The 15,358-nt window shown below is 40.1% G+C and overlaps 1 protein-coding gene across 2 annotated transcripts in view; it reads right to left on the minus strand.

Moving 5' to 3' along the window:
* Window positions 1-4,511: 4,511 nt before the first annotated feature.
* F5 (coagulation factor V) overlaps window positions 4,512-15,358 on the minus strand; it is a 40,471-nt gene continuing 29,624 nt past the window's right edge. For both annotated transcript variants that reach the window (XM_053969972.1, XM_053969973.1), the window contains 10 exons: window positions 14,860-15,058; window positions 13,896-14,075; window positions 12,691-12,807; window positions 12,122-12,193; window positions 10,950-11,041; window positions 9,523-9,678; window positions 8,526-8,670; window positions 8,228-8,376; window positions 7,258-7,440; window positions 4,512-6,428 (listed from right to left, as the gene is read on the minus strand). In XM_053969972.1, the coding sequence (XP_053825947.1) occupies window positions 6,240-6,428; window positions 7,258-7,440; window positions 8,228-8,376; window positions 8,526-8,670; window positions 9,523-9,678; window positions 10,950-11,041; window positions 12,122-12,193; window positions 12,691-12,807; window positions 13,896-14,075; window positions 14,860-15,058 (1,482 nt within the window). In that variant the 3' untranslated portion in view covers window positions 4,512-6,239. The remainder of the gene's footprint in view (window positions 6,429-7,257; window positions 7,441-8,227; window positions 8,377-8,525; window positions 8,671-9,522; window positions 9,679-10,949; window positions 11,042-12,121; window positions 12,194-12,690; window positions 12,808-13,895; window positions 14,076-14,859; window positions 15,059-15,358) is intronic.

Raw genomic sequence — 15,358 nt, forward strand, 5'->3', positions numbered from 1 at the left:
GTACTCCGTGTTTTCTCAGGGTTTCAGTTTTGTCCTTAAAAGAACCCACCTTGTTTTATTGTCATGGAATATTTTCAGCCTTGGGAACAAGATAAAATTTTATTCCCTGATTTTTTACTTCTATCTTTTCTTTCTTAGCCTTCCTCCACATTTTGTCTTTCCATCTCCCCACTCTACTAGAAAACGCAAGGAAAGGTTAAATGTGTTTGATAGTAAAAACATCAACACTTCCAATATTTTTTTCTAAGATGGAAGACATAAGCTGTGAAAAGTAGGATTTCTCACACTTTCCTTAATCTTACTTATTTTCTTCTTCTCTCAGCTTCTGGCCTGCAGTGTATTGTGGAGGAATTAATAAAATATATGTGCATGAAAAGTTCTCCTAAAGTCTTGCCAAGTTGTTTAGAGAAAATCTTCTGTAAATTAAAAACTTTAAAAACTGCACTCTTGTGAAGCTGCTGCTCAGAATGCTTCCTCAGTATGTGAGAGCACTTAAGATAGTACAAATATTTCAGAAACTATCCAGAAGGAGAGAATAAAACAGATTTGTTCCTTCCTGAGCATGGAAGGAACAAAGGCACAGAAATGTGACAAATAGCAGCAACCACTTTCTTTTTTTTTATTAATATTTTGGCCAGTGTAACTAATCTGGGGAAGTAGACTCCATTAACTAGTATCTATGTTGGAATGAAACAGAATTAGCAAGAACAAAACAAAACTCCAAATTATTTCTAAATGCAGGCTGATTAGTTTGAGATCAAAGCCTGTAGATTATAGCTATCTGTTAGAACAGTAGGCTGGATATAACTTTGAAGGCCTGTGTCTTCCACTTCCAACTCCCAGCTAATCCTTTGATAATCTGGGGGCTTTCAACCGGAAGCTCATAAATATTATGCAGCCATAAAGGATAAATTTAAAACCCTGTACATGGGTGGGGGAAATGCAGCACTGTAGTTCACTGGAACACAGCTGATACAGAAGCCAGTCCAAAATCCAAGCTTCCAGGACCTGCAGAAGTGTAAGGACAAACAGCCATCTCTCCAAAATACAGGAGTCATTAGGAGACAGGTTACTATCAAAAGCCCCTGGCAGAGAACTTCCCTTCTGCCCCACACACCACAGCTAGCTCTGCATTGTGTCCAACGCAGACTGAAGCAGGGAGGTGTTAGAGATGAGGCATTCATGGCTGAATTTGAGGAATTACTTGCCACAGGATATCAGAATAACTCCTGGGCTAATATGGGTAATGTTGTACAGCACTATACATTCCCGTTATGGATGTAACAGTTTAAAATATTTTGCAGTCAGCTACATGACGAAAAAATGCAAAAGCCACTCAAGTCTGCTACAAACAGTGGAAAAATTTTCATGGGAAGTGAAAAGAGTACAGTAGTGATGTTACAAAGAAAAACAAGCACTTAGAAGAAACATACCCTGTACTTTTATTAAATGAAGAAGCAAATAGGTTGGTCTGAATTATTTGGTGCTTGGTCTATGTAGGTCACAGTGGGCTTAACACAGTATTACTCCTATTAGTAATGGTGTTACAGCTGTGCCCAGGAACCCTGAGAATGATCCCATGGCCTGTTTTGGAGAGTGCTGTACAAACATTCAAGAAGATGGAGTCCCTACCTGAAGGAGATTGTAATTAAAGCATGATTCAAGCACTGGGTGTAACAAACAAATGGAGAATGGGGCACAGTAATGATAGGAAAGTGTAGGTGGATAAACTGGTTATGATGCAAAGCTAGCAGAAATAAACACAGCAAGAAGAAGAATATTTTACACTGATTAAGTGGAATAACTGACTCATACAAAACAGCAATTGGTCCACCTAGGACAGTGCTGCATCTCATTTCTGTGGTACTTCTACTTATCAATAGTAACATTGATAAAGTCTGCCCTAGCACATATGTGGGCATGGGCAGAGGCTTTCTCTTCCTCTCTCAGGTATGTGCCCAAAAAATCTTCTCCTGTCATGAAAGACACCTCGTGAGTGTGAGTGCTTGTGAAGTTGCAACCCTTCCTTTTGTCCCTTAGCACCATCCTAAAATTCTGATCAACCTACCAGTGTTCATGGCCATTTCAAGGGGTGCTAGAGGATGGTTATTTGTCTGGAGTCCCGACCACATTCCCATTTGATGCTTTTTCTGCAGAGTTCTCCTGGCACTTCACTCAGACATACTCTTGTCATGCACCCTCACGGACATCTCTGATGTAAGAAGAGCCCCAAAGTCCAGATTCACCTTTGCATCTGTGCATCTGTGCTGATGCACAGTTCAGGTTTCTGAGTGGATGCAGAAACAGGATCTGTATTAGCTCTAATCCATGGGTTATATGCAGCTTTGTCTCCACGGTGCTTTGCTATGCCAGCAGTGTGGAGGGAGCCAGCCAGTCTGCAGAACCTTCGTGAAAGTGAGCTGGCCCAGCCTCAGTGCAGGTATCCCTGCAATGCAGGTGTTACATTCAGAACAACCAGCAGAAAAATTGGCATAAATGGAGGTTACATCTCCTCTAAAAGGCAGAGATGTCTGTACCCATCCACATGAGACTGCCTGCATCTTTATCCTGTACAAACCTGTCTGGATACTGGATTTCTGCATAAGGCTCTGAAGAAACTACTGTGGTGCTGCTGTCAGTATCTATTTCAGAGCTGCTCAACTGTCTCCACACATAGTTCCAACTCCTTTCCAATCCAAGGGCAGACACAACCAGTTTCACTGTCTGTCTGAAGGAGTACAGCCACCACCTCTGGAAAGAAAATGGAAACACCTAGTTGCACCTGGTGAGCTTTGGGCACCCAGGAGCCTCTTGGAAGCCAGAATGAGCATTAGAGGGCAGCAACTCCATTGTGATGCTGTTTGGGGCTAAAAGCAGTTAGTTGACTTTGGACCTTTGGATCAAAAGGCCAGTGTGAAGGCATCCATCCAGATTTGTGAAGAAATTATTTGCTGTATTACTCTGAACTTTGGCACTACATTTCTCCCTCAGTGTAAAAGAGTTTATGTTTGTTAACCTTCATGCTGCCACATGCATCTTTAGTCTCTGAGAAAACTGCAGAAATTCTTGCTCTCCTTGTGTATTTTGCAAATAATCTCAACATTCACAGAATTTCATTCCACAGTATGTAAAAGATTGTGCAGGACTGACTGTTTTAACTACAGATTTTCAAAAGCTTTGGTGAATTCAATCTAACATGGCTGCTAAATAAAATTAAAATACTTTGTGTATGTGTTCCAGCTAGGATAGAGTTAATTTTCTTCACAGCAGCCTGTATAGTGCCGTGCTTTGGTTTTTTGACTACACTAGCACTGATAACACTGTTGTTTAGCTGGTACTGGCAGTGTTTGCTCAGCACCAAGGCCTTTTTTCTTTTCCCCACCGGTGAGGAGGCTGGGCCTGCACAAGAGGCTGAGAGAGGACACAGCTGAGCTAGGGGATGTAATATCCCAGACCGTGTGACACTGTGCTCAGCAGGAAATGCAGGAGAAAGGAGAAGGATGAAGGGGGAATGTTCAGAGTTGTGGTCTTTGTCTTCCCAAGTAACTGTCAGGTGTGTCAAGGCCCCAGTTGCCTGGAAGCAGCTGAACGTGTGTCTTTTGATGAGAAGTGGCAAATGAATTCCTTATTTTGCCTTACTTGCATGTGCAGCTTTGATTTGCTTATCAAACTGCCTTTATATCAACCTGCAAGTTTCCTCTCTTTTGCTCTTCCAATCCTCTCCCCCAGCCTGCCAGGGGAAAGCCATCAAGTGACTGGCTGCCAACTGGGGCCAACCTACTTCAGTCCTTTTTTGTGTCCAGTGTGAGACAAGAGGATTTTGAGATAACACCCCTGATCAGAGTGTGCTAGGTAGAATTTATACCTCTTATTGGCAGGGGTTCATACTTTTTGCCTTACTGTATATAAGAGTCTGGCACATTAGCGACTGGTTTGGACTTTTGCTGTTTATTGTAGCACTTATCTTGCTCTGCTGTGCAAGGGAACATTTTGTTATCAGCAATGGCCACATGTCTGAGGTGGCACAGGGCCCAGACATCCCTGCTCTACTGGGGAGGCTGGAACACCACTGGAATGGGGTTAATTCCCATCTCAGTTGCCCATAGGGTGCTGTGGCTTAGATTTGTGACTAGGGCAGCATTCACAACACAGGGGTGTTTTAAGTGGTACTGAACCGTGTTTGCATGGTGTCAAGGCCTTTGCTTTTTACCTCTCTGCCCTGCCAGTGGCTGGGCATGGACAAGGGGCTGGGGAGGAAATGCAAGCAGGACAGCTGACCCCAGCTAACCAAAGTATTGCTTACTAGTAAGCAGAAGCAGAATCTTCAACTTGTAAAATTGATGCAGATGGACTGTGTCATACTCCTGCAATCAGTTTTGCAGTTATGTAACTTTACACAGAATTATACATGTGTGTGTGAGTATATATATGTATATAAAACTAATTAATTATTTAGAACATTAAAGATCACTGCCTTCTAAAAAATAATTTCACAGTTATCACATAAAAACTTGGTTCTGCTGAAGTTAGCAAGCATTTATTGATTGTTTTCCAAGGTAAAACCTCATTTCAAAGTTTACATGTCTTTCTTTTTTTTAGTGAATATGGCTTGTGTTGAAATTTCATGGTGGTGTCAAACAAAAATAAATTAAGCACAATTACATAATACTAATAAACCAGCCTTTAAAGATGAAGCAATTACTCATACTGTTTCACCATTTGAAATTAATTCTAATTGGCACTGAAAATTTTACATTCCTGTTGCAAACCTTCACTATTACCAGAGCTACTACTGTAGAGGCAAATATACAAAATAAAATTTTGATGCCTTTCATGCTAAAATATTATCTTTATTTTTCAGTGGAAAATTACAACAGTTTGTGACATAGGAAAAAAGAAAAAAAAATAGAAGAAAATATTTGGTTAGTTTTTACACTTTTTTCACTCCTGTTCCATACCTTCTCTTTAAAATGTATGTTCAGTAAGAGAAGGAAATTAAAAACTGTTGAAATAAAACTGGCTAACACCATCCAAGGTTCAAAGACAAACTACTTTAAAAATCCAGCCTGCTGAATAGTACCTAGTGTGATAAGTAAAGTGCTGCAAATAAACAATTTACAGGATAGAAGTCCAGAATACTACTGAAAGCTTAGCTAAAATTCTGCTGGAATAATGAGTTCATGGACTGTGTATCTATTTTCAGATGTAGTTATCCTGGGAAAAATCCATGTAAAATCTATGCACAAGAGTATTTCCATTAGTGAAAACGCTGTAAAATTGTAAGAGAAGATGCAGCTGTTTCTGTAACCCAGTTTCATCTAATCCTCCTCTGCCACCCCCAGGCTGTACTGTCACTGAACAGCTGCAGTTCTCAAAGTTTTCCTCATCAAGGGAGCTCCCTGTCTCAACAGTCTAAAAGTGTATATGGAACTGAGCATCAGAAGTTCTGAATTCTCATTTTGGTTCTCCCATTGCTGTTCCATGACCTGCCAGGTTAAATCACTTCCCTATTCGTTTCTGGGATGGAAAGGTACTGCTGACCCCCTTTTCCCTTTCCAGGGCACTGAAGATGAATTCTCTGAAATCCAAATCATTCAGGTGTGCTGGGTATGCAAGAACCAAACCAACAATACCAGCACACGTTCTCTGAGAAGGGGTTGCACATACCTCAATGCTGAGACATGTCCTGCCTTTGCCACAGTGCAGGTGAAAGACATGTGGAAGAGAGGCCACCCCTACAATCATTTATCACCGAGGCACTGCTGGAACGCAGCACCACAGCTCCAGATCAGCACTGGTTTTTCCCTCTCAGCCTTACGTACGGAGAACATCCACCTGCTATAGTTTTCTATTCCTCATCTGTGCTGCAAAAGCATTACAAAATGGAGATAGTCAGGGCTCAGGATCAAGGCCAGAGTCTCCATTCCTAGGGATTTAGGACTTAAAATTAAGTAAAAAGTAAGACAGAGTACTGGTTATGATGAAGAAGTGATAATACTAATCAGAAGGGACTACTATTTCTTCCAGAGAAAAGAAGCTGAAAAGAGCTTTTCCCAGAGAAAAGAAGCTGTTTTCTAAAGTGTGTATTTGTAGGAATGAAACACCAGCCAGAGAAATCTCTCTATCCTACTGGTAAAACATTATATTCCTTTGACAAAGCACACATCCAAACTACTAAGTGTGACTGTTTTAAAGGCTTCTTAATAAACAGGTTGTTCTGCATGATGACTACTGGCAGGTTAAGAGCTCCCAGACTCATCAGTCCTTTTCACAGCCAGACCTCCACCAAAATCACAGCCATAGAGTTCTACCCGAAGGGCAATCCCACGGTACCATGTTTTTGGAACAATGCGGATAAACCTGGACAGGATGGGTGGGTTAAAAAAATTCTTGACATGCCCATTGCTGTTTGCATTACCCAAGAAAACCTGCAAATACACAAACACAATTAGTTAAAAGGTGGCATTTCAAAAAACCCTGCATTTTCTCTTTACAACATTTCCAAGCTGTTGCATTAGTGACATCTAACCCAGGTTAGATGGACTGGCTTATTTCTGGTTTTAAACAAGACCACAACAAGTCTCTTCCTATCGTGCTGGGTTAAAAGTAGTTCAGGCCAGCAATAGCTGAGTCTGAATGGATTAAACAGCCTGTTTCCATCCACACCAGAAAATTTGCCATTCTAATTTCTAATGGACCAAACCCCCAAACTTCCCTTATCCCACCACTGGTAATAGACCTTGTGGGTTAGGTTGGTATAAGGTAATACAGGAAAAAAAAACTAAGTACTGTGTCTGCTTTGTGGGTACCTGAAGTTCCCCAGCTCTGCTATAGCAACACTGCTTACTAACATTGATTTCACTTAAAAAATCAGGTCAGAAAAAAAAAACCAAACTAAAAGAGGCCCTGGGGAATCCATTATTCACTCAAATTAAATGTCCTTGTGCATTCAAACTAAATGGTCTCCTTTACAAAAAGTGTCAGCTCCTTTTACCACAATAGTGGCTGCATTCGCTGCAGATACAGCATTCATTCCTTTTATTATGATTAATCATGATCACTAAAATCAGATGGATACTGTGACATTATCTGTAGTAACCCCAGCTCCCTAGCACTTTACAGTCCAGTGAGAATATCAATTTGGCTGGGCATTCTGCCTTTGAGCCTTGACTGTGTCCAGCACCTAAAACCAAACAATTCAATTCAATTCAATTCAAAACAACAAAACAATTCAATTGCCTGGGCTGACAGCAATACCTTTGGCATTGAGCTTGAACCCTCTGTGTAGGATTTCCACTCAGAGCCTTCATTGCTGTACAGAAGAACATAGGTTTTCACAAAGTTTTCAGCTGACATGGATGTGACCCCCTGTGTAGCAATAGCAGTGATCTTCTTTACTGTGAGGAGATCAATTTGCAGCCACTGTTGGTTGTTGTTAAACTACAATTGATATGAAAGTTTGTGTATTAGCAAACATATAAATGTCTGTATTTGCTTAAGTGAAAAATCTTGTTTACAGGTAGTTAAAACTGTATCAAATGCATAAAAACTGTATCAAAGAAGTCCAGAAGAGTAAAGGTGAAGGCAAGTCACAAGCATTCTTAGTGACCTATATAATTACTTCATCACTGCAGGTAGTGTATTTGGAGTCTGAAGATTTACACTTTAATTTCCAATACACAATGAAATATAACAGAGATTTACCTCCAGTGTTAAAACCTAATACTTAATACTTATACCAAATGCTTATACAAAAGAGTAGCTTCCAGCAAATCTCAAGGTGCTTTGTGAAGAAATGCAGCTCCATTTCAAAGACACAGAAGCTCACACAGAAGCTCACATGCCTTGCTGAAGGTCACCCACCTCCAGATCCACTAGGCTGCACTGCCTATAAGCCAACCCAGAATGGGTTTCTTTAACCCCTTAGAGACAAATATTCAAATTGCACTCATCTCCTGAAATTAAACAGGCTATTCCCACAGGGAAGTTCTGCAGACTGTGGCCCAGAGGAGACCATCCATCTCTCAAAGTATTTCACTGCTGTTGCCAGAAGCTCAACAAGTTTTCTGCTGAAGAGTTGAGTGGTGCTCTTCCCAAAGGATGGTTGTGAAGTGACCCTATCACGCTCAGTACTGGACAGAGCATGCAAGAAGCACCATGACCATACAGGCAGCACCAATTTATTAACCAGCTGTCCCTACTGCCTTCCCTGTTGTTCTCTTGTTACCTTGGCTCGCCAGGCATTCATCTTTCCATTCTGATTGAGACGAGCAAGTGAAGCATCCCATGTGTTAAACCAGGATGTCTTAGCAGATGAGGCTGTTATCTGGGTATTCTTGATCTCTCCACTTTCCATTCCAAGTGGCAAAGAGCAGCCTGTTGAGAGGAGCACTGTCATCTCCAGTACACCCAAGTAACCACAGAGAAAGCAACAATGTTGGAATGGAGAAGACTCACAGTTTTAGCTTCATTTAAAGTATTAGGTAAAAAATTTGTCAGAGTGGAAGCAGTTGACCAATTCTTACCATCTACTTCACAGCCCAGAAGCTCCATGCGAAGAGTAGGCCTGTTGTAGACCTCGGTGGGGTAGAGTCTGATGTACCTAGCAATAATAGGGGGATCAATGATGTTCTCTTTTACCTCATAGGCATTGGAATTACCTTCAAAAATCTGTTTAAAAAAAAAAAAACAAACAGAAAAAACCCACACAGACTTAATTTAATGCAAACACAAGTTTGAATGCTGAAAGCCTGTTCTGTACAAATGTAGTCTTTTTTATGCCCTTAGCCCCATCCACAGTGATAGCACAGCCTATGCTACAGAGCCACTTGAAATATCTCATATCCCATCTTAACATATTTGGAAATGTCTGAAGGGTTCAGTTTAAATAAGCAACCTTTTTTTTATGTAAGTCTATAAAAATAGACTTAAAATAAAATGAGCAAAGAAGCAAAAGGAGAGGTAAAAGACAACAGGCTGGGAGTTGTACCACAGAAACCTCAGTGTAAATTGAAGGGAGCTGTAAGAGGTAGGGCTGGAGCAGCTGGGTGTAAGATGAACCTCTTTCAGTGTACAACCACACTCACCACACAGGCCTTCTGCAAGCAAATCAGACAGTGCAACATTCAGCTGCTGGGACAGATCAAAGCAAGGGATGAGAAGCAGAATCTAATGCCAAGTGAGGTAAGGGATTGATTTTTAGTTCAGCTTCCTGCTTCCTTCAAAAACTGCCATGGGCTTAGGAAATCATAGCAGGGAGAGATGCCTGTGAGAAAGTCAGACTCCACACAGTCAAGGTCACAAGGCCAATCCAAGCCCAAGTCCAGGTAGTGCCCCACCTTACAATTTGTCTTCTAGTCTGAATTTCATTAGTTTGGTAAGTGCCCTTTGGGGCTTCAAGCTGTAGCTATTAAGGCTCCAAAGGCCATAATTTTTTCCACTCTTTCTTAACATTAAATAAGACTCACTGCATCACTCGGTGATGCTGCCTAGGTTGTTGCAACCCCCATGGCATAGACAGACCTTTCCTGTTGGCGAGCTGTCTCCTTTGAAGGTGTTCCATGTCCGTTTGTCTTTGCTGTAAACAAGAAAATACTTCTGAATGTACAAGGACTTAAAAAACTGCTTGGCTCCCTGTGTCTGTATCCCAGTGAGCAAAACTTGTCTTCGAAAGTCCACCTAGGAACAGCAAAGAGTGTTTATAAAGTCAATAATGCACAGCAAAACCCATATAATTCTTCAGCATTTTAATATGCACAACACTAACATTCTCTAAAGGAATAATAGATACCAGAGTATCTATCAGAGATCGATCAAATTAATGCTCTCTCATTTCATTTGTGTTTTTGCATGTGCATTTAATTTCAGAGGCCATTCTACAGGGTTCAGCACTGCACCACAAAGGCACCTCAAAAGTATCTGTGTGTCTGTGGTAAGTACCACTCTCCCCCTGCCCCATTTTACAGATGGGTTAAGGAGTACAGAGAAATTAAAGGCTCACGCTTTTAGAAGCCACCTCTAATTTTGGATACATAGGCTGCAGAAAGGCATGTGACATTCTGAAGTGCTGAAAAGCCACCACTCCTGCTGAGACCATATCTAAGCACTTAGCACATAAAAACAAATCTGGAAGGTGTGCCTGTCAGCAGTGAAACTCATTCTTTGGGACATGCCCTCCATACCTCTGCATGCTTCCCTGCAGTAACCTCAGCTTCTCACCACCACAGCCCCCTGTTAAATTCTTTCTCTTCCAAATGCTATTTCCAGTTTCACATCAGATCTCTCAATCTTCTCCCCCTACATCACTTCCACTAACTTGCCAGTATGTCAGATGTTACCAAGTCAAACACAACAGCCACCTGCTGAACTTGAGCCTCTCTTATCTTCCAACCAATTTTAATGAGATTTATAAGAAATCAACTATTCTCCCCAAGCTTGGGTGCAAACTGGCTATGTAGTGCAAAAGTCATTGGGATGGAGAAAAACACAGAAGTGAGGTGACTGAATGATCGAGAGCTTGAAGTCATAATTATAAGCTTAGTTTCCCTGTGAAGACAACTGAGCTCTGTCAGTGGGACAGCAGCATACAAATCAAGCAAAAAACTATGTGAATCAAGGCTTGAGGATATTACACTTTAAATGATCACTTAACAAACATATACATACGAATATGTACTGTTAGGCAGACAAAGGAAAAATAAAGTAGTAGAAAAAATTGCTCCATTTACCTACAAAATGGTTACAATCTAAATTTTGATGGTAACTGTCCAGTCAATGAGCCTCAACAGCAGCAGAGACTAGGTTACCCCAGGGAAGAAGAACAGTTCATGGCATCAACAATCTTGCCACATCTTTTCAGTCTTCCCCAACAGTCTTCTCAGTGACAAGAGCAGCTTGACTTTCTAAAATAAGCTGTAGGAAAATCATAACTCAATGATATTGTACTTTACCTGGATCCAAGGGAGTTCTTCCTCCACTGTAGTACTCCAAGCATTGTATGTTCCATAATTATTTAATCGGGCTAACTTAGGTTCCCAATAGTCTAGACAGAAAATATGAATAAAGCAAGAATTTTAAGAGGCACTGGAAGAACATAAACTAAGGCTGTTATTAGCTTTGAGTGCACCATTTCCCAACCCCTATCAAAAGGATTAAAAAAAAAAAGAAAAAAATACAAACGAGACTCTAAAACCACAATCTAGAATAATTTGGACGTGGTCAGCATCTGAAAGTCATCTGTACCCTGCAAAGCTTTAAACTTGGCAAAATGACAAAAAATAATAATCTTTTATGTAATATACTGTCTGTTAATTTGGAACCAGAATCTAGAGTTTGCTAAACAAGGTTTGGTCCCCAGCAGAATCATACACAAAATGTGCTCTACATTCATGGAAGAGAGCTTCCCTCTGCATAACAAGGTTTCCAAGTTAAACACTGGTATAGAATATATATTACAAAACAGCTTTCAAGCCTTTATAACAGTCTATGAGGAAACAAAGAAAGAAAATCAAATCCACAAAAAATTAGGTTTTACGAAATAAGTAATTTATTTTTTATTTCAAGGGAAAGGATGGGCATTCCTGCATGTGTGTGTAACCTGTACACCTTGATTTGACACTGTCCATGTAAAATTCTAAGAAAATTCTCTAAGTAATGATCCCACTTTTGTACCACAGATAAACTTGACAAATTAAAGACTCTGTAATTGCTCTGGATGCTAGGGTTCCCAGGTCTTTCATATCAGATATATTTTGTCCTTTCACATCTCATACCACATGCAAATCTCAAAAGCTTTTTGAAGACTTGGTGTTATTTTCAAGCAGAGAATCCAAGGGACAAAAAGAATGCTGGATTTGTTCCTGATCACCTAGCAGGCCACAGACAGAGCACTCCCTGACTCTCAAGCTTGTGTGACTGATAGCAGACCTGTGACACTTAAAATACAATGATGATGGCTACCTAACAGAGCTCCCACTCTTTGCTTGCAGCACTGGAGAGACTTTTAGCCTGACAGCTGATTCACTGCTGAACTGATCTTGAAAGACACTGAAGAAGCCAAAAGAAGATGGAACTGCAACACTTTGCTGGGGGTGTTCAGGGACCTTTTCAGGGATAAACTCACCTATGTGATGTGAAGCATCGATCTGCAAATCAAGTATAACTCCACTTGCCAGGCCCATTGGAATCCTGCACTCTGAAGGGAGCATAGTAAGTTTATTGTTAAAGAAAATGAGGGCGATTCCAATATATATTCTGGTGAAATCTAAGACAACATCACTTAGGACAATAGTATAATTCTAGCACACTATTAATTATAATAATTGTTATTATTATTATCTAGTAATTCTATAACATCACTCTCTTCCCAGAGAAGTCTAAATTAATCTCTGCAATTTCTCTCAACACATTAATCCACTGGTCACTGTAGGGAAACCTCAAATTCAAAGCTAGCATGCTAGAGGAATAAAGGTAGTATGCTAAATAATTCAAACCTAGCATTGCTGGAAGCTAAAATTTTTTTCTTCTAGAACAAATTTACAGTAACCACACCACCATGTCCTTAAATGTGGATAATTTCCTAAATGTTTTTTTTTGCAGAACAATCTCCCAAATTTATTTCTAGCGATCCTGAAAGAGTAGAAAAGACTTCATAGCTTGACTTTCCCAGCCAAAACCCCCTGTAGTTCATACCTTTCTCTATAACCAAATACGATGTCTGCATTCCTGCTTGCTGGTATTCCCCCACTTCAGTGTCTAAAAGCCACCAGCCAGGTCTCTGTGGTTTCATTTCAATTGTTCTAAATGAGCCTTGAAAAAAGGAAATGAAATGTGTCAGAAACATTGGCATTACAAGGCTGATGTCAGTGAGGGTGAATTTTAAACCAAAGACCTTCCTATGACCTAATCCAGAAAATTTAAATACACATTGCAATAAGAGCAGTAACTTCCACCAACTCAGTGATTTTTTTTCTTAGCAAGCTAGTTTTAGCTGGAGACTGAGATTGGAATCAAGTAGCCAGATCAAAACCCAACCTTTGCTGATGGTGCAAAGTACAAAACCTTGCCTGCCTGTACATAACAACAGATATTTGCACGTTAACTACAGTGCTGAACAGTGTAGTGAACAGCGTTTATTACATAATGCAGGGATGTTAAGTCTGTGGTGCTGATTATGATTCTTACTCCTACTGTGCCAGTGTATTGTTCCAGTAATGAAAAGGATGGATGTAAAGAAGCCAAAAGTAGAAGGGGAAAATTAGAAGTATGGGCCTTCCCCTCACTTTCTGCATGCCCCAGAAGTGCCAAGCATTGAGCAGGAAGCAGATATGGTTTCAGTTGCTTGATGCACTTTTTAGAAAGTACAGGACATGTTCTCATTGCTTTTCTCATGTTCCTAGTTGCTGCAGACAATTCTTCAGGTAATTCCAGCTAATTCTGCCTCCCATTTAAACAAAAATATGTAGATTTCACAGTGAAAAGCACTACCTTAAAAATAATGAAATAAAATAGTGAATTAACTACCCCTAATGTTCACTAAAACTCCTAGTATTCCAAGCCAGTCTCATTATTTTGATCTCCTTGTTGTCTTTTTTTTTTTCCTTGAACCCTTGTAGCTGGCAATACAGGCTTGATAAGTGCTGTTATTGCACACTGGCACTGCTGACAGTGATGAGGCAAAGGACTTCATCCTGCAGTCTAATGAATACTTACAGCCTATTTCTCCCTGGAGAGAGAATAAGAATTCTCCTAGGGCTCACAGTTGCTCTTTCTGTTCTGTATCACTTACCTGGATATTAAAACCCCCAAACTCTCACCATATGGAGACCTTTAAATTGGTGTGAAAATGACAGACTGCACAGGTCACCCCTTAGAACTTACTCTGCTCTGATGCTTACCTGGAAGCAGAGTGTATGTACCAAGCTGATGCTCTGGCTTTCCTTGTTCTATGAAAGTCTGTCCATGAAAATGAACAACATGAATGTCTTTTGGCCCACCCATATTCAGCAAGTGCCATCGGACTGTTTCACCTTCATACATCCTCAAGCCTTGCAAATTGTAGGTAATTCCATTAATGGCTGAAAAAAAAGATTGTTAGTCAGAAAAAGTGCTCACAAAACAGGTCTCAAAGTGCTAGAAAGTAATTATTGAAATTAGCAAAATATTTAATGAAGCAATGTGCTTGGAAAAAAACATACTTTTTTCCAATTTAAAGTGCAACACACTTTATGGTCTATGTACATCAATACAGAAAATCACCAGAAGATTTGAGCACAGCTTGGTAGCAACACGGCAGCCAGGAAAACAAAAAGATTTAAATGTAAGATGGGAATATCAGGCCCAAAAGAAAGGACAGCTATCCAAAACTCTTTCTGCAGCTCCCATTTCCACAGGCACAACTGACATACCTCTATATCCACAGAGAGGTGTATGAAGGGCTGTTCTACAGCTGCTTCAAATGCCTTATTAGAACTACCTGATTTGTCAAATTATTAAAATATTTTTAAATTTCTTGCAAGAAGTTGTCAGGTTACTAGCTTCTTACTGCAAAGAAGACTTATTTGTTTATTTTTTTCTTTTAATATGGGGGAATATGTATGTGAATGCAATAGAGAAGTTTTCTGTTGAAAGTTTCAGTCTAATATGTCCTTTCTTCATTTGAATAGCAAATTTCCCATCATTGCTAATTTTTACATGTAAACCCATGACTACTATAGGTATAATTGATAACAACAAAAAAAATTCACACAACTAAAATGCAGGATTTATGCATGTTGAAAAGGACTGTGAGCTGAGATACCTCCCCTGACGCCTTTCCCTCTACCCCAATAAACTGCACATTTGGCAAAATGAAATAAATACCATAGAATTCGTGGCATTGCTGCATTTCTTGTGTCTTCTCATTACAAGGCCTTCCAGAATGTTTGTCAAAGTACCAGCTTTTCTCTTCATCAAAGACCATAAAAAGCAAGAAAAAGTCTCTGCTGCCGTTTGATTTGCTGAAGGCTCCTTTTTCACAGATCAGTATTGGCCCAATCAAACCAGACTGAATGTCTTTCTCCTAGAAGGTAATAAACTCATGTTTAGAGGTAAAAGTGGATTTCCCAAAAGATGTTAAAAAAACCCTATAGCATTCTGCAGGAATGCATCAGCCCCTAAAAATCTAAAGTTAGTCCCAGAATTACTGCTCCCTTCTATTTTTACTCTCCCCTGCTCAGTCTACCAGAGTTGCCCAGTTCAAATTCTTCCATACCTTATGTCCTGCTTTAGCTGAGTGCAAGAGATTAAACATCAGATGGGAACATCGAGCCCAAAAGGAAAGAACAGCTATCAAAAAACATGTTCTGCAGTTTGCACTTCT

Source organism: Vidua macroura, chromosome 2 (genome assembly GCF_024509145.1).
Source record: "Vidua macroura isolate BioBank_ID:100142 chromosome 2, ASM2450914v1, whole genome shotgun sequence".
Classification (NCBI taxonomy): domain Eukaryota; kingdom Metazoa; phylum Chordata; class Aves; order Passeriformes; family Viduidae; genus Vidua; species Vidua macroura.